Raw genomic sequence first — 19,960 nt, 5'->3', positions numbered from 1 at the left:
TCTGTTATGCTCTCAGTGTATTTCACAGTCACTGTTATTCAAATATGCTGAAAGCTGCTTAAGGAAGAGATTTTTTTTTCAGACTCATAAGTCTGACTGTGTGGAATGAGTGATGTCTAGCTTTGCTTTTCAAGACTGAATGGTTTAATAATGGAATTAGGCCAGGCACATCCAAACCCAGAGTGCTTCGATGTCATTCCTGCCTGCCTGAACAGCCAGTGTGATTCTTTCCAGCTTGTCATGATAAACCAGAATAAGAAGACAGTATTCATCTTCTGAAAAATGAATTTGACAGGTGCTTTTGCCACTAAATTAGCACTGGGAGTTTTGTCAGCAGTACCCAGGCTGGCTCTTGGTGCTGGCAAGTGAGTAACCTCACCTCTTGGTTTATTTGCAGGAACTGCTGGCACTTAGATGAGCCATTTTCTTTTCATCCACTTTAGAAAAATGCTCCAAAGGCAGTCCTTTTGGTTTTTTTAAAGCTTAGTTTGGTAATTGTGCTTCAAAGGCAAGGATGCTGACAGAGCGATGAAACTGTTGGTAAATAATTTAGGCCATGGTTGCCACTGGTTGTGGAACCATATTTTACCCTTTATGGGCAGTGACTGAGTTGAAGTGAAGGTGAAACTTTCATTTTAGAGTTGAGAAAGCTGCAGTGAGTCAAGCTGTGGTGGCTCATGGTTACTGCTCCTGGCTTTGCTGCCCTGCCCTGCAGCAGGACAGGCAGGCAAGGGATGTGTATTGCTGGGGAAGGAGGGCTGTGGGGTTGCTGGGGCTCACACCATTCCCAAAGCCCTTGCTTCCTCCCTCTGTGCAGGACAAGGTGGTTTCACAGCTTGCTCAGGTACAGGTAGGGCCCTTCTGTCCCACAATGTGCTGTGTGTGAACCAGGTGAAGGGCCCAGGCTAAGCAAAATAAACACTGGAGCTCCTCAAGAGGTGACCAGATGTTACAGTTCATTTGTCCAGCTTAGATATTGTTGCATCTCTTCTGCATTCTTGAAAAATAAAGAAGTATTTTGCTTCACTCGTTTTTATTGGTAACAAGAAAGAAACAAGCATGTGGTTTAATGCACTGTCTCCCTCACTGTTCCTCCTGAGTGGCACAGCCACTTTGTTTTCAGAACTCCTTTCTTTGGCATTGCTTTTAACTGAGCATATTTCATTTCATGGAGGAGGCAGGTGCTCATTCTGTTAATATCTTTATAATTTTCTTCACTGTGTGAAAACTACTGTCACGGAAGCCAGCCTGGCAGAAAGGTCACCTCCTTTCAATGACTTGGTATCTCGATTTTGGAGAGAAATTTCAGGAGAAAACTCCCAGGAATGAGCATTCCTCCAAGGAAAAAGGGTTTCAGTAACTCCCTTTTTTTCTGCCAATGACAAAAATTTATACCAGCAGGTGAAAGCAGGGGAAAAAAGAGCTGTTTATTAACAGGGGGGGGGAAAGGGGTGGGGGTGGGGGGGCCACAAGGCACAGAAAATTATTGAATAAATGCTAGGTATGAACTCCCAGACACCCTCCACCCACACACACAGAGCCACACACCCACTGCCAGCAGAACCAAAAAAAACCAAACCAAAAAAACCACCAAAAACAAAAAACAATTAAAAAAAAAAAAAAAAAAACAAACCAAAACAAAAAAGAGTAGATGGGGAGCATGTTGAATTTCTGGTGTGGGTTTCCTCCTTGCAGCAGCTGAAGCTGATGGATTTTAATGTCCTTGCTCGTGTTGGTTCAGCTCCTCTGAGCTCTCAGGTTTGGGGTGGTCCCACTTGCTCCTCGGATGGGCTGAAAAGAAAAACAAGCCAGAAACAGCTCAAGGGAACAAAAAACTGGAAAAAGCTGCTGGAGGGACGGGAAGGGAAGGGAAGAAAAACCTTCTTGCTTCAAGCTGGCCGAAAACCAGTCCAGCAAAAGGAACAGTGCAGCATCCCTGCTCCACGCTGTCCGGAGCACACCGGAGAGAGATCACTCAGAACTGTGCCCAGGGTTCCTGGGCTCCAACCCTGCCCTGGTCCAGCTAAAGATCCAGCAGCCATTTCTGGGCAGAAAGCAGATGATTAGCAGAACTGGAGGAGGTGTGTGTAGGAGGAGCTCTTGTAGGGAAAAAGGTGCCTGCTGTTGTGTACCAGAGCTGCAGGACTTTGAAAGATGCTGCCTGTGGTTGTTGCCCAACCACAGGTCAGATGCTTTTACTCAAATGAAAAAAAAAAACAACAACTTTGCTGTTATTTAACAAACTATTTTGGAGTTCCTGAAAGTGAACTATTCTTTGCAGTGTTTTGGTGCCTTCCCCAAAGCTTTCTTGAACCCTTGCAATATTTGTTCTGTTTCAGAACAAATTATTATTTCCATAATAAGGGCTGGTTTAACTTTCTCTCTATATGGCTGTTAGTCTGTGCAACATATAATTAATGTAGAAAAAGCAATGTATAATTTGTTTATGCAGATGGACCACACTATTTTAAAGAGTCTAGTAAAACTTGATGGTTTACCACTTAGAAACATTCTTAAATGTTCAGAGTCTGTGGTATTTCCCCAGAGTGATTTATAATAGAGCAAGAAATGGAAAGCTGAAGAAAAAGGAGGAGGGTTTGGATGGGAAAACTTAAAATTTCTTGGCAGATGTTTATTGCTAGGGAAGCTTAGGTTTTTTTCTCTTTCCTTCCAGGAGTGAGAGATTTCAAGGAGGAAATGGCAGATCTGGGTTCCTGAGAGTATTTTCAGAAGGCAGGCTTAGGGAGCAGCCTCATTTACATCACAGACCACATCCCTGGGAAAATGTAGCCTGGGCTTCTCACCTGGAGGCTGCCTGGGGCTCCTGGGAAGGAGCTGAGCGGGGTGGCTGGCACAGCTGCCAGGCTGGGGCTCCCTGCACTGCCCACAGGTCATAGAGGAGCAGTAAGAAACAGCCTGTTTCTCCTTGGAGAAAACAGAGTCACAGAGGTGCAACTAGAAATTTAAATTACTGTTCCTGAAACCCCAGGGTAAAGACCTGCATAAGATTTAAACTGTTCTGGCATTGCATGAGCAGTGCTATTTTGCCCTTATCAGATACACTTCAGGGTAGTGAACTGATGTTTGAAATTCTCACAAATGGTAAATTCAGAGGGTCATGCTATTTATTACACTGAAAAAATAAACCAATTTACAGCACGGTGGGGGAATAACAATTTTTAAAATTTCAGATAACAGTTCTTACTTTTACATTATTCTGAGCTTCCCAAAAACGTGGCTGAGTGCTTCCAGTAGGCATTTTAGTGAGGCTGCAGGGTTAAGACCATACCCCCCATATTAGATCTGCAGAGTACAGCTTGCAGAGAGGAATCCTCAGAAGAGCTGGAGGCTCTAGAGAGCTGCTGCTTCGCTTACTTTTTGCTTTCTTTGTCATTCTTTCAACTCCCCTGCTTCATGGGCTCTAGATTACTTTGTGCGTGCACATATAATTAGTTTAATTGTCAAATTTAATTACTAAGGTTTTAGTAATGGGTTGGAAATTCATTATGGACATGTCCCATCTGGATGGCAATGGGTGTAGCTGTATATTAGCAGTGTATTTGTTGTAATACTTGTGTGTCTAAAGGGCCATGCTGCCCAGGAGGTGTGTTTTGGGGAAACAGGAAAGCCAAAGTATGGCAGGTGTCATCATGGCTACCTGTCAGCCAAAAATAATTTTGGGGTTGACCTGTTTACGTGCTGATCTTGGCCTTCATTTTCTCTGAACTGCAGCTTTGGCCTGGATAGGCAGTGGAGAAACAAATGCCAAACTCTGCAATGGGTTTTGAGGAAGGAAACAGGCAGTAGCTATTTAGAGCAGCACTGAAATGTCTGTAGGGAGCCATCAGCACCTAAGGGGTCACCAGGCACTGGGACCTTAGGGAAGACAGAAATTCGTGTAGGCTTGCTCTGAAGTACTTTTTCTCTAAATATTTTGTTACTACTGATAAATGCCCTCCCCTTCCTCTCCTTTCCCCCTCTGGTGCACTTGTCCTAAGAGGAACCACAAGTCCTGGGCATGGTTGGAATTCTGGGGGGCAGTGGCACAGTTTAACTCAGGGAGGAACTGTATCCCTGCTGCCAAGAGCATGGCAACAAGCTGAATCTTTCATCAAAACTGGGTAAAGCCCATAAGGAAAAATGTGCATAAAATTAATTGAGCTTTGCATACTTGGGGAATAATATTGGAAGCAAGGTTTCAGTCCTGCTGTGACTACTGAGCAAGAGTTGAAGAGGAACAGATAGGTTTGGAACCAGCAAAATTCTGAGACCTTTCCTGTCAGTAGTAATTGCTAAATCCATATGGATCATCCTAGGCATGAATTTGATGAAATTACAAGTGTCATGCACAATTGGCTTCTAAAATAATATGGGATGCTTCTAAGAGAGAAGTGGATGAAATTATTTTGTTGGGAATGTGTTCACATGGTGCTGGAAGGTTACAAACACAATGTCCCAGTCCTGGTCCACACTGGAAATCAGCTTGGAAGAGCTGTGGTCTCCTGTTGCTGCAGGGTGAGTGTTGCTTTTCTGTGAGACCCTCAAGCAGTGATACACGTTGCTGTCTATGAAGTTTGCTTGTGTCCAGGCATAGAAGTTCTTGTTCAAAGCTGAAGGGGAGAGGAGTCCAGGAGTTTTGAAGAATTGTCATTTGGCTGTGTTGTTTTGAAGGGGACAATGTCTTGGAAGGTCAGTTTTAATTAATGTTACCTACCAAGGAAGAGGCAGTGAGGAAAAATATATAGTTCTGCTTTTGTCTTTGGAAGACATTTCAGGAAAACAAAGAAATTAAAACATTGCCCTTTTTACTAATCTGGAAAGTTACCTTAGAGACAGTGAAATGCATATTTCAATTGCCACCAAGATTCAAAATATCCAAAGCCCAGAACTCTGGTTTTATGTCAGTAAATAAATATTACCGTATATATTATAAAAATATTTAGTTCAGAATATGAAATTCATGACATCAACATTCAAATATATCAAGCAGAGATTATGAAAGCAATGCACTGAACAGAAACACAGAGAAAGGAAAGCCTTCATTTTTCCTTTGTTCATTGACATTTTAACACTGATCTTGGTATGGTGCTGGCCAGTCCCAAATTGCTTTTGTCTTTGTCCATTAGGAATCTCCTGCTCTCTCAACCTCCCCAGGCAGGGGGTCAGCAGGAGGAAGCATGCCCTGCCTCCCTGGGAATGTCTGCAGAGGAAGGCAGGAGGGACAGGCTGTGGAGGGCTCCAGATCCCCCATCTGTCACTGCAGCACACACAGAGCTGCATTTTGAGTTCCCAGGGAGGTATGTGGATGGTCACTGCCCTTCTTTCCTCATCACCTCTGGAACTTGGGAGGATAAAGCCAGCCCAGTTCTCTTTCCTCTGGTGCCCCTTTGGTTTCTGCTGCTGTCTCCCAGCTCTGAAGGAAAGCATCTTTCTTGATGTGTTAGTCCTTCTTATGGAAGATTATTTTTTCTGATTTTTGAAAGGACAAGGAGATGCAAACCAGGTCTCAGCACTTTGGGAAGTGGGATACATCCTTTTTCTTCCCTTTACTGCTGGACTGCAGTCTGCTTTGGGGGGGTGGGTTTGATTCTCTGTATGGTTGAGTAAGATGTAAAACAAGCACGAGGTCTTGGTCTCTCCTCCTGGGGTAAAAGCAAATCCAAAGTAAACAATGAACTAATGCCATGGGTTTAGAGGATGGGTTTGGAATGCTCCCCAGGAAGTCTGCTCTGGTTGGCTATTCCCACCCCTGAGAAGGGTGGTTTTGGAAAGCTCTGTGTAGCTTTTTGCTCAGTCATTGTCTACATGATTAACTTAATTAGTTAAGAAATATCCAAGACATCAGAATGGCCTGGGCATGTTCCTGTGCCCGAGGAGCCAGTGTTTATCTCAAAACTCTGAGTGCTTGGGGAAAAAAATCCAGTTAATCTTACAGGCAGATTGACTTGGCAATCAGAAAGGACTTGGCAGCAGAGATAAAGTGAAATATATATGGATGGGGGACCCCATTTAGCAGTATTTACCCTGGCAAAAATCCCTTTGGCTTTGCTGACAGCACTGGTAGAGTCAGAAAGGCTGAGTCGCCAGGGAGCAGAAGGAATTTGGTGGGAAGCCTTCTTTTGTGCTCTGTGTAATTCTGAATTGGGTGAGTTGTATTTTGGACTAAGTACCATTTGAAAGAATTTAGGCTTATAATTTAGCATTTCATCTGTTGCACCAATGTCACCTAGATTTTTAGATAAAACAAGTAAAATACTCTGTGCCTGATGTTTCCCTTCCACCCACAGGTAGAAGGGCATTTTCTTTTTAAACCCCAGTTCACTGAGTGACACAGTTTGAGAGTAGGAGATTAGGAGACAGGGAAGGAGACAGCTGATAAGACAGAAAATAAGACAAATGGTCTAATAGGTCAGAAGATTTGACTGAAAAGTGTCAGAATGGAGTTTTATGTATACACTATTAAAATTATGTATGTTTATATCTGCCACACAAGCTTAAAATAGGATTGATATTTGTCTCTCACCTTTTTGGTCTTGTAATCTCATTAATAAAACCCTAAAAATGCAAAATATGAGTCTGATAGTTAAGGAGTCTGTCCAGAATTTATTTAAATATAGTGGAAATTTAACATGAAATTGATAATCCATTATCTGAAAAAAGCTGAAACAGAAATCCCCACTATTATTCCCATTGAAGAACTTACTGTGTAAGTTCAAAATTGATATTCCAAACTGTAAATAAAATGTCAAAATCCCCCAAAATGACAAAACCCCCATCCGTGTTGTAGGGTCTAGAAATAGCTTCATTGTGTTCAGTGAGCTGTGCTGTCTGCTTGGCACTGGAATGAACCAAGTCATTTATTGTGGGACCTCAGTATGGGCTTGCATAAACTCACTTCCTGTAGAAAACTGTTTCCTGCATATTTACCAATCCACAGATCAGAAAATAGACCCTAATGAAGCTAAAACCATGTTGAAAACAGTTTATATTTTGTATTAAGAAATTATTGCACATCTGCTCAGGTTGTTGAATTCTAGAAATGGGGTTTTTTCCTATGATATTAATCACACTCACATGTTAATAGTGAGCTGAGTGCCTCGAGCTCCTGCGTGAATTCCTTCAGGAATCTGAAAACAGAAACATGTAGAAACTGTGATAAGGTTTTTCATACATATTCAGTTTCTTTAATTTTAGTTTTTATTTGCTATCAGCTGTATTAGTGGGTGGATGAGATTCCCTTTCCTAAAGAAGTCAGGTGTGCAAGTACATGAAAGAGGTGGGTGAATTGCTCAGCTTTGCTTTGTTGTTCCCAGATGCCTTTTTTAATTGCCAGCCTCACAGATTGACTTTGGGACCTGAAATTCTAGATAAATCTTTGTTCATAATAGCTCTCCTGCAGGCCAAATGATGCTTTCATTTACACCTGTGCATCTGCTGCCAGCTGGCAGCTGGGGCAGAGCGAGCTGGAGCAGGCTGTTCATGGACAGGGCGTGTTTGCTAATGAATCAGTGAGAAGCAATAACCCCAGAGCACAGCCACAGCACTCAGGGCTTCAGCTCTTCCTGGCTTTCTCCTCTTCTCCTCCTGCTCTTACACCTGGGGGTCCTGTGCAGATGGTGACCCTAAAACCATGAGTGGGGACAGAAGGCACCAAGTGTGAAGCTGGGAGATATGTGAGGAGGCAGGGCTGGGGTTAATGTCCCCCTGGTCATTCCTTACCCTCCCTTTTGTGCTTGAATTCATTGGAACAACAAATGAACACCCCTGGGGGAGGGAGGGTCATTGTGCAGAGTTTGAGATCCCAAGGAAATGTGTTGGCTGGATCTGGTGGGCTGCCGAGGACAGGGAGAAGCTGTGAGTGGTATTAGCCTGCAGGCCGAGTTCTCAAAGTATATTAAGCAGTGTATAGGAGTAGGCTGAGGATGGTTGGAGAATGGCAGCATGTCCATCCCAGCTGCCACCCCCCTTTCAGCTGTCCTGGCCAGAGAAGGCAGCTCAGAGAGGGCTCCTGCTGTCCCTGTACCCAGAAGGACCAAGTACAAGAAAGCTTTGCTCAGTGATGCTGCCCTAGAGGTGAAGAAATTCACTGTGAGGAAAACTCGAGTTAGCTATCAGATTCTAGGAATCCTGTGTGAAATTCCAGGGGGTGTTTCTGTGAGTTTTAATGTTTATCTTCATATTGTATCCCCCTGCCCCACCTGCCTAGGAACAAGAAAACTCACTTCAGTGTGCAGACCGCTCTGTAACCCGCCTAAAACACTCTGTGGCCCACCTACCCTTTCATCTCTCCCATCCCACCACTGGATTTGTTCTGGTGCTTCAGAGGCTTGGGAGCTGATAACACATCTCATACAGTGGCTGTAGAAGGCATAATATGGAAATCCTCTTTCCACACTCATATTTCTCAGAAAATAGGTTTGTAAGATGACATGGCAGGAGTGCTGATTGTAGGTGGGGCAAAGGGGTGTGATATTTCAGACAGAGCTTTGCCAGCATTGAAAGATGGTAACAAGAGTTCGTGATGGAGAAGAGCTGCACAATGGTGAGTGGAGGCAGCCCTGTGTGCTCTGTCTGTGCTATGAGAGTACATTTGTGTTCAAACTGAATGCTTTAGAAATGTGTTCACAGAGCATCAGCTGTGTTTGCGTGCCAGGAACAATGATGAATCCTAAATTCAGTATGAAAATAATTCAGATAATCTCCAGCACCCATTTACTGCTGGTGAAGATTATGGTGCTTAAGAAAAAAAATCACTTTCAACAAGTCCAAAATATAAATGGTACTAAACTAATGGGATCAAATTCATTATATTGAGCTTAATTGCAACTTCATGGCTCCAGATTTATTCCAATGTAGTTCTGTTAATACCAAAACTAGAATAATAAAGTGATGAGTCAGGTCTATTGTTTGTAAATCTCCACTAGAGATCATTAGCTTGTATACAACTGCATTAAAATTTAAATGACATGCTGCTGTAATTTTTTCGCTTGGTTTGAGAAAATCTGCATATGTTGGAGCCTCTGGGTAATTTAAATTGAAGTAGTTGAGAAAATGTCATGTAACAATGATATGAGGAATGCAGTCAAATATTAATTGTCTTAAACAGCTCAGCACAATCTGTATTAATATAAGTAGGTGAGTCATCAGTTCTGTTACCCTGTCAATATGGTGAAACTTTAAAGTGTGGTGCAAAAGATGCTTTGAATCAATTTAATTGCTAACTAGGGTAAACAACTTTGGTGTAATACTAAACAGGCACACAGGAAACTATTGTTGGGAGTTGTAAGCAGTGGAAATGTTGAATGAGGGTGTGTTATTTCAGTGTGGTAGGGCGGAGAAATTGTGCTGAGGCTCCAGCATGCTGGGTGCAGCACGAGAAAAGGTGACAGGGAGTACTTCACTGTCCCACACAATGAATATGTCATACAAAATGCAACAGGTAAAAAAGAGACAGATGGGAGAAGGGCAGAGGGGGCAATCAGGTAACCAGGAACCCACTGGGTTCAGCACATCGTGCCAACATTTTTGTTCTTTGCATGCTTCTCATTCATTCTCTTCCCTTTTCCCCGTCCCCCTCTCATCCTTGATTAGCCAAGCCAAAATAAAAAAAATGTGTTTAAGAACAGCGGTGAAAATGTACAAATTTGGATTTTAGGATATTTTAATCAGTATGATTAGGTTTCCCACCAAGAAATCTCATCTGCTCTCGTGCTATTAAGGCAGAAATGTGTAAATGAATTAAAGGAATTGGAAGAGGTTCACCAAAAATTTCTTTGACTTCCTTGCCCCCTTTTCCTGAGCAATAAGGACTTGTTCACAGTCATAAAGGCAATTATAGGTGTGTACCTATGCATGTTATTTTATATGCCCATTTATGAAGCACATCTCATGAAGAGATAAAATGTAGGGAATTGTTTCAGCATATTTCAGTCAGGATGTTGCTCGCAGTGTGCAGGTGCCTGTTGCAATAGTTGTCTGCAGTGGTTTGTCCTTGAATCTTGAACTTTCTTTCAACTTTTTCTGTTATTACTTTTTCTATAAATCTGTCCATAACCCCTGAACAACATTGTCTTTGAACTCCAGTGCATCTACTCAGTGAAATTCTCATCCAAGCTTTAATCTTCTCTCACCTTGATATATTTTAACTCCCCTCTTTATGGGCTGGTACACAAACTGAATTTAATGGTGAAAAATGTATTTCTGAGATTAAAAGCTATAAAGAATACATTACAGATTAATCAGAGCCAAATCTTTATTCTCAATGTGGTAAATTTGGGGAAGGTTGATCAGGGAGGAGCCAAGGAGCCTTAGGATCATCTCTAATGTCAATCACATGGTTTTGTTTGTTGTTTTTAAAGAGTGTCTATTCATTTTTGGTGTCATTGCTAAAACAGAACATTTAAATCATCACTGAAGCAACTGTCCCAATTTACCTTCACACTGTGTTCAAGAGCAAAGCTTGAAATGGGGAAGTGTCTGAGGGGAGGAGAAGAGCAAACAAATCAAGGCCAGAAAGGAAATCTTTCCAGCCCATCCTCTTTATTTGCATTTTCCTGATGCACATAGGGAATGAATTCATGTGTCTTTTCTCTTTCAGAAGGGAAGTTGCCACTGTTTTTGCTTGTGCTCTTTGTCACCATGCAGATTTATCAAGATATGGCAAAACAAGTTTATTACATGGTTTTGCTGCATTTTTAAAAAAGCCATTTGTTTGCTGTTAAAATTCCTTATTATCTGACTGTTTTGCAGTTTCTGAATCAGAACAGTACAATTTATCAGTAATCTAAACTGTAGAAATAGTGTAGTAAAAAGTTTTAAAATATTAATTATACCCTTGATTTTGGTGGAAATTGCATCATTATGATGCATATGTACATTTAAATTAGAAGTTGTTATTCAGAAAAGAAGATTTTTAGAGTTTCAACAGTAAGGTGTGCATGTAGATTTGGCCTGGGCCACATTTTTTACTGTGCCTGTTCTTCAAATGAAATGTGGTGGGTCAGGGCCCTTTTTTTGGGTGGGTAATAAACCTACCTAGAGGGTAAGAACTATTAGAGACCACAAGGAGCTTCTCAGAGGGGCTGCTGCTGGTGTAGATGTGTATGACTGTAAATACAGCTTTCCTACAAAGAGACACAGACAAAAATTACTTTTCTAAGAACACTCCTATGACCAATATGATAAATGTTTAGGCCTATGTTTAAGCCTAGTAAATTGAAATCTTTAGGAGAGAATTTTAAGCCTGTGTTGAATTAATTGAATTTAGGCTCTGGTGCTCCTGAGTCAGGATCAGTTGTCTGAGTCTTGTGTGTCTGCCTCCCAGGAGATTTCAAAGTCTGAATTGCAAAAAAGACATTGCATGGAGCTGTGTATTTGTGCTTGAAGGACAGATTCTTTATCCAGCCCAGAACAAGAGGCCACTTGTTGCAGTAATAAGCAGACAGGACTCAGTTTCTTTATGTAGAAAAGCTGATTTTTTATTCACATTACTTATTTTTATATAGTTTTTACAGAGTTTGTGTTTAACTTTGATTGGCTAATAGTTTTCTTGCCACTTAATTCATTGGTTAAAAGGTGTTTTGTGTGTACATGCTAAGACTTTTTGTTTTACTCAGATGTTTACATTTTTCTTTTGTAGATTCTCATGGGACAGATCTTTTGTTATTACAGGTGTAAATGGTTCTCTGACTAGAATAGCTTGTTGTGTTAACTGCTTTCACTCTTACGGTTTTTCACATGGGAAGTTAGCTAGCTGCACTTAGAAGAATTAACAGGCTAGCTGGTAATTTAGCACAGCAAGGCTTGATTTTATAAGGCCTTTCTTTTATAATATTTCTACTTGTATGCAACAGCCACTGGCTTTGGGGGTAGGTTATGGTTGTTTTCATTCTGTTCTGCCTTTCAACCATTTTCCTCTCAAGAAAGCACAGCTGGAGAGCATTAACTGGAAACAAATGATGTTGCAGAATATCTGCTTGTTCACTGCTGCTTTTTCAGCTTAATTCTGCTAAATGCTGCTTAATTCAAGTTTTGAACTGCCCTTAACTGCATTTAACACTTAAAAGATAAATCTGTAAGCCAGTTCTCCCGTCCCAGCCCAAGGTATGCAGCAGAGGATTGGGGGGAGGGTTACCCTTGTGTCCTCCCTCTGTTCAAGCTTTCTTGCCTTCCTTTCTCCCTTTAACATATTAAATTTCAAGTGCCGAATTTTTGTGGGATGCCGGTGAGCTCAGCTACAGGGCGGTGTTTGTGTTGTTTTATGTATTTCACCTTCCCCACGGTGCCTGCTAAGAGCAAGGGCGGGTGTGGACAGCACAAAGCTTTATTTGTGCTGGCAGACTGCTGCTGGAGACAGTGTCTCCTTATCAGCCGTGCCTGATAACACAGAATCTCCCATCTGCCACCCGGGAGCTTTGGAAGACACTGCTAAAGCTGCCAGCTGCTGGGAAGGGGCTGCCCCTGGGAGGATGGATAAACCTGTGACTTTGGGAAAAATCACAAAGCTCTCCTGAAAATCACACCACGCCCTTTGGGACTGCAGAATTCTTCAGAGAGGTGATTGCTCTGGATCGCCTGGACCGTGTTTTAAATGGGATTTCTAAGGTGCTTCACTGGTTTAGCCTGCGGAGCTTGAAGACATCTGCAGGGAAAATAGATAAGTGTTATCCTTTGTCCCAGTTTCCATTGCTGTTAGGAGATTTATTAGCATTTTTTATGGCTGGTCATAGCCTGTGTTCTTTAATATATTATTTGCAATTTCCTTTCTCCAGATTGTGCCATTTGAGGAACACAACTCAAATTTTCCATCAGTTGCATCAGGGAAGCCATAAATATGTCACAAGGGGTGTATTTATGTACCCTATTATGTGTTGGAAAGAATTTGGCCTGTACTCTGTAAAATTAAAACAATAATTAGGCTTTGACACAAAGGTTGGAAGGAAAACTCCTGGCTTACATATATTTGTATGCTTATTGTGTGTTATAATTAAATGGTAGTTACAAGTTTCTGCATATTCTAAATCACCCTAATGGAAGCACTTAGGCCACATTACCTCTTAGCAGGTGTCTTAATAACTGGAGGAGGGATGAAAATTGAGGAAAAAGAATTTAACAAAAGCATGCTGTAGTCTGTGCAGTGGGCACTCAGGTGCTCTGACAGGGGACAGAGGACTGTCCCTCAGAGCAGGGAGATATCAGCTGAGTGCTGATAAGCCATGGAGAAGCTTTCCCTTCCCACTTGCTGGATGTGGAAGTGCCAGCAGGCCCCAGTGTAAGACTTTGTGTCCATCTTGGAGCTCATTCCAAGGGATCAGTCTTTGGAGGACACCATCCCATCATGATGCTCACTGATCTTGGTGAAGAATGAGGTAAAAATGGAGCAATGTAAGGCAGTGCTGGGCAGAACTGGAGTGCTGCTGACTTAGAGAGGTGAAGACTAGGGGGCAGGAAGGAGAGAATAGGGCAGTAGCCAGAAAGTACAGAAAATAAAGAAAACCTTGTGCCCAGGTGTGTTGATTGGGCACAGCCTGGTTTTTGGTAGGCAGGGAAGGCTCAACTATAGCAGAAGAGGCTGAGCAGATGACTTTTGTGGGTGCCTGGCATTTGGCCAGTGTTAAACCATGACCCCAGGTAGGACACAAGCAGTGGCATCAGGATATGAACAGTGGCACCCCTTTCCCTCCTTTCCTGACTCCTCTCTGCACCAGGCATACAGCACTTCTGCAAGACTTCACGTGCCCTTCCTTGAGGCATTGTGGCTTCAGCTCCTTAATGAGCTGGCTTGTCCATTTTGAGAAAAGCAAAGTTAGGACTGGAGAGATGGCCCTCACTTATTTAATGGTTTGCAAAACTCTCTCTCCTAATACTGGGGTTTTTGTTGGCTTTTGTTTTTGTTTTTTAAATCTGACTTTTAAAGTGCCTTTCAGCAATTGTTAACATTAACATGGATTGCTGAATTTAAGTGCTTTTTAATAAGTTTAAGGTCAAAATATAAAAATATAAGGTAGCTCAATGTCTTAGGTACATATATAAAATAACTAAAAAAATTTAAGTTCTGGTGACATCAGTTCTTAAAACTTCCTTTGTCTTTCACCCAGCTTTAATTTTGCTGGTTGTGGTTCCCCCTCCCACTCATCTCTGCTTTTATAACATGAGATAAAAATACATTCTTCATAGATTAATGAAAGCCATGAACATGAGGTGCTGTTAGAGCTTTACAAATTTATTTTAAAAAATAGTATTGTCATTTGGCAAAGAAGTGTTGTCTGCTAAGGGCTGCTCTTTGTGTGAGCCGTATGTAACATTGCAGTTAATAACATTTAGCGTTATCAGCTGCTCGATGACTTTATCTCCTCTACAAAAGCCTGTTTGCAGAGAGGAGGCAGCCTTGCTGGAGTGCCAGATTGTTAAATAACTACAGGTTGCCAAAACTAAATGAACTTTTCAGCTGGTAATGATGTGCAAATTGCTCACAAAAATGTATGTGCACTGGAGGAATGCTCACAAGGACAGGGTTGTGTCTGGTTACAAACATTTCTTTGCCTTTGTCCTTAACCCAGCAGTGACACCATTAGAATGACTATATCTCTATGTATAATGACACAGTTATTTTGTGTTATTAACAGCTGAATAGTTAATAGCTGTTTTAATTAATGTAATTAACCAAATATATATTTAAGAGATTTTTAAGTTATTAGCTACTATGTTAAATAGCCATTTAAGCTATATTGTGCCCTCTTGGTGAAATGCAGCTCTGGGTAAGAGGAGTGGCTGTGGCTCTGCTGCCAGAGTGTCCCCCTGGGTGTGACTGTGGTGTATGGAAAGGAAGGTTTGCAAATGGGCCTTTTTTTAAACTACTGGTGCCAAAAGGGGAGACACAGGAATGAAACTCTGACATGTCAATTAAGCAGTATTTTTAAAATTCATTTTTTCTTCTCTTGAGAAATACTTTCCTGTAATGTGGCAGATATGAGGAGCTACCTTTGGGTGAGGAGGTCTCAGAGTAAACTTTGGATGAGGAGGTGATTGGTTACAGAGTTCAGGAAGGTGCCTGGGGCTGGCCCAGCCGGGAGCTGTTTCCCAAAGCTGCAGTTTCTCTCGGGCACTGCTGCAGCCCGGAGGAAGTGCTGGGTTTCCTGTGCAAAGCTTGCTCCCTTGCCCTGCAGTGTCTCACCTTGGATTTTTTAGCCTGGTCGGGAATTTAGTACAAAGAGCCATTCTTGTGAATCATGTTTTCTTTGCAATTTTGCATTCCAGCTCAACAATTCATTCCTCTTGTTTTTTTTTTTTTCCTAATGGCAAGGACTTTACTGGAGTTCACATAACTTTGGAAAAATTGTTAGTTCAGGTTCTTCTGGGGGCCTTGAATATTTCAGTTCCAATCCATTGGGAGCTGTTTTAAAAATACAACTCTTGGTACACCTAATATTCTTTAGAATTAGTGGGATGTTCTGACAAACAGTTAATATCCCTGAACTTTAAAGTTTTTTGAAGGTAAATATTTAAAGGTGGGAAGGAAAGGCTTTTTCTGTAGCCAAGGTAAAGCTAATGATGTGCCTTCAGTGTATTCATCTTTTCCCATCTCTTGCATTATTGGAGTGTTCTTGGCAGTGTTTCTCTGATGTCAAATGAAAACAGCATTTTGGAAGTATGGCTTGAACATTTGAATGTGCTGTGGAGTATTTTGTGCTGACATGGCAACATCTTCAGGTTGAACCAGTCCTTTCCCCTGTGAAAGGACTGAGTTACTCATGGTACTTTGATTCCTGCTTTGTGAAATACGTAGTGAAAATGTGAGATGTGGTGGGAGTGCCAGCATTAAGGTACACACCAAATGGTAAATAATACTTCTGTCAAGTTAGACTGCCTGAGAATTATCAGTCTTTAATTCTGGAGTTCAACCTTTCTCCCATAAACTGTTTCAGAACTAAGAGGATTTCTTTTTCTGGATTTAATTTTTATTCATTTAGGACTATGCACAGCTACATACGCTTTTAACTTAAAATACTATTATTACAATTTTTTCTCAAGTTCTTACACCCAGCACCCCAGAAAACATAGTTTTCATTTAGTATTGTAGGACTAACCTGTTCTGAATTTGTTGTAGGTTTGAACTGCTGTTGGGTAGAATAAAAAGAATATAGTTCAATTTTCAAGTTGCAAAAACACATTTAGTATGTGCATTTAGCAGCTGTTGCAAACACTTGAAGGCATTTTCTTCAGCATTTGAAAATTCCCTGTAGAAGTGAGACAGGAGACATTCATTTAGCATTTCAAGCTTGAAAAATAATTTAACCTTTCCCTAAATTGTGTTTTGAAGTTTGGGATTAACACTGTGCCTGGCTGCACAGATGGTTACATTTTACATATTCCTTTGTCTAGGAAAAAAACAAGAGACCACATGGTCAGTTAATGGCTTTAAACACTCCTAGTCCTCATTTTATATCTTCCTAATGGGACCTCAGAGATTGTGGGAAGATACTCAGAAAATTGTTGTTTATGGTGTAAGGCTTGTAAGATGTGTTGTATTCTGTGTCCCAGAACTCATGAGCTATTTTTGCTCCTGCTTATTAATCCTGGTTAATGAATTTCACAGCTTCATCCCTTAAGATTTAACATCCATAATTCTGCTGTGGAAACAATGAAAACTAAGATCACCTATGCAGAGAAAATGTTGCTTTATTAATGGAATGTGAGGGCTCTTATTCTGTAATTTTTAATAGGTAAAATTATCAATGAGGTGTATTGTCAAGAAGTAGACTCCATATCAAGTCACTGAAGTGGTTATAACCTAAAAAAAACCTTTTAGTCTTTCAGAATGCTTTCTAAGCTTTTTTGCAGCCACTTTGGGGAAATATCATCGTGAACTGTGGACGACACAAATCAAATGTGATGTTGGGATGAATGATGGAAAATCCATTAAGTCAGTGGTGTGTCACCAGAGCAGACAATTCTAGCATATAAATCCAGTCCTTAACTGGGTGTTTTGTGCTTTGTAATGATTTTTTTCTCCAAGTAGTTTTAAAAGTATCAGCTAACAGATTGATGGATTAACACAGAATTATAGAATAAAATCATGGAATGGTCCCTAAAAGGGACCTTAAAGGTCATCTGGTTCCACCCCCCTGCCATGAGGGGACACCTTCCACTAGGCAGTGTGTGTAAATCTGCACATGGCTCATGCAACAGATCTGGATAAAACCACTGAGTGCTGAGCAATGTTGAGCACTTGTAAGAAATCAGTCAAGTTTATAAATGCTGTCATTACAATATAGGCACAATACTTTTTTCTCCTTCCATTTGAAAGTGCTAGTAAGGTTTTTAAGGCTCCTACTCTTTTATCATGTAAAGAAGAAAAGTTTCCTCTAATCTTTTAAGTTCTTACCCTTTTAAGCCAGCATGTGCAACAAAATCCTCTGGTTGGAATTCTTAAAGATAGCAGTAACTGGTACAAGACTTCACAGCTTTATTCCAGCTCCTGTTGCAAGAGGATTTCCATTGCCAGCACTGCAGTCACAGAGATGATTCTTGCTACTATGAGGTGGAAATTTTATGATGTTCCTGCAATTCTGTGCTAGTTTTGCAGGCCAGGATGGGATATAGGGGTGAGATGGTTTGAGATGCTGGGGATCAGAGTTTGGGTTTCCAGTCTTAAGTGCTATCAGCGAGGCATTTCTGGCAGATACTTAATTCACTTTGATTAAATTAAACTTAAGACATCTGAAGATGTTGTTTATATATTTGGGGGGCGTTTGTGTGCATACATATGGGAACATGCACTCTGCCTTCCAGTCAGCCAAATCCTCCTCTGCTAATTTATTCTCAGAGGAAAAGGTTATGTTTCCTCTAGATTTTGGAGGGTGTTTTGTTTAGTTTTTTCTTCCAAAGGAGTTCCTAGAAAGAAGGGCTAAGAGAGTGTTGCAGGAAAAGCACTGTTGGCTGAGAAGTTTGGTTACCCCTAAGTGCCATTTCCAGTTCCTAAGATGCAGAAGGAGCTGGCATGTAAAGGTCAGAAGTTGCCAGTGTAGTTGATGCTAACACGAAATGATGAATGTTGTGTTATAAACGCAGTAGAAACTGTCTTTTTTGAGATCTGGAAATGTAACTTCTCGTGCTTGGTAGAGCAGCCTGAAGAATGGTTTGGCATTATTGATTTAAACCTGGCAGATAAAGAAGCTCAGTGTGAAACTTTGCAGCCCCTGACTATGGTGAAATGTAGAAAATTCTGCCTTGGCTTCTATTGATTATCTTAATTGCCTCAGGATTCAAAGGTTTTCCCAATACCATTACTATCTTTGTGACTGATCGATAGAATACAGAATCTCTGTTCATAAACAAAACATTGTCTGTAAATGGAGATGCTGAAAAATTAACTCTTTGTTTTCTTTTCTCTTCTTTCTCCTGTTTTTCCAGCGGAACCCCTGCCTTTAATGGACTTGTGCCGAAGATCAATTCGTTTTGCTCTTGGCAGAGACCGCCTGCATGACATAGAAATTCTACCTTTGCCTCTGTCTCTGAAAAATTATTTACAGTACCAATAAGAAATCTAGAACCCTCTGGCCTCACATTGGACTTCATCAATGCAAATGGCAGAAAATTGTTTACAGCAAAATATAAATCTTTGTGATGGACACTGAAGTGTTATTTAATTTTTAATATATGTATTTTTTTCTGAACCAGTGAAAGCAGATCACTGTGGGGGACTACTAAAGAATGTGAAAACATTGATTTGATTGAGGTTCATGTGTTACCTGTTGCCTTTTGTGTTTACAGTCCTGAAGGCTATAATTCTCATCTCTCATACACTGATTGGTTTATCTTTGTTGCTTCTGGTAAATGCCAATAGAAAATCTGACCTGCAAGATTCAGTCTCCTGAAGGCAGACCATTTTTCAATATTATGATTTTCATTTTATGTTCTCTCTCCTACACTTTACTCCAATAAATAAAAATAAATTAGCAAAAGGAAAAGTCTTGACAGTAACTCTTAAAAAAAAATATTTAAGCCTTGGTATGCAGAGTTGTTGAGAGTTCTGCGTGTTCAGGGCTCAGCATAATTCGGCCTATAATATCTAAAAGCTCTGATGTTTAAAAAATGCAAAGTATTGTCTAAAAGAAGAGAATGTGGTTTAAAAACATGAGAGGAAACAAATGGTTCATGTGTCAGATCAGTTTCTGGACTTGGTAACAGTAAGGTGCCGTTCATTGTTTTCAAGACCAAATCTAGTCCCTCCAAAGTTCTGCAGTTTATAACAAAGTGTTCATTGTCCCAAGAATTTAGGATATTCATATTTTAGGAAGCTTGTCACTTTTTTTTTTCAAACAAATTTATAATTTTTATGTGGTATGAACTCTAAGTACTTTGTTTTCTTATTAATGTATGTGTGGTTATAATGTTTATTTATCTGTTTAGCGTCTGGAGTTCTCATTTAACTGTTTCCCATCTTGGGGTGACTGATTCTGGTTTTTTCCCCAGCTCCATCTGAAATATATCAGTTTTCAGGCTCATCCCTTTTTTTTAAGATGCTGCTTTCTGTTTGTGTTTCTTACATGTGTTTCAAGTTATCTGCCTGAATCAGTTATCTAGTTTTTAAACTGGAAGTTGTTGTTAGGGCAGAATGTCAAATGTTTAGACTGAGCTGCCTTCAGCATATTTTAATGTGAATTTACTGATGAATGAGGAGAAAATTTCTAATAAAGTCTACTGTCCAAAGTAAAACTCCCATCTCCTTTGATGAAGTGTTAAAACTGCTCTTAGCCCAGAGCTGAAGTTCAGTTCCTTGTGCAGCTTTGCAAATGTTTCTGTTTGGCTCTTCTGTGGGATTGCTGCTGTAGGCTCCTGTGTGAGAGAGCTGGCAGGCAGTGACCTGTCCCATTCTGGATTTATCCCAGTCACCCTGAGTGTGGACATGCTCTTGCTTTCAACACCATCCTGGTCGGATTCCTCTGAACAAAACCTCACT

At 40.8% G+C, this 19,960-nt stretch overlaps 1 protein-coding gene across 1 annotated transcript in view; it reads left to right on the top strand.

The window, feature by feature from the left end:
• SPSB4 (splA/ryanodine receptor domain and SOCS box containing 4) overlaps nucleotides 1–19,540 on the top strand; it is a 79,196-nt gene extending 59,656 nt beyond the window's left edge. Inside the window, exon 3 of the mRNA XM_084212254.1 lies at nucleotides 18,412–19,540. Within this exon, the coding sequence (XP_084068380.1) occupies nucleotides 18,412–18,539 (128 nt within the window). The 3' untranslated portion in view covers nucleotides 18,540–19,540. The remainder of the gene's footprint in view (nucleotides 1–18,411) is intronic.
• Nucleotides 19,541–19,960: the final 420 nt, after the last annotated feature.

The sequence above is a fragment of the Fringilla coelebs genome (assembly GCF_963513975.1).
Source record: "Fringilla coelebs genome assembly, chromosome: 10".
NCBI lineage: Eukaryota > Metazoa > Chordata > Aves > Passeriformes > Fringillidae > Fringilla > Fringilla coelebs.
Note: the sequence above shows the minus strand (reverse complement) of the source record. Positions and strands in the feature narration are given on the sequence as shown.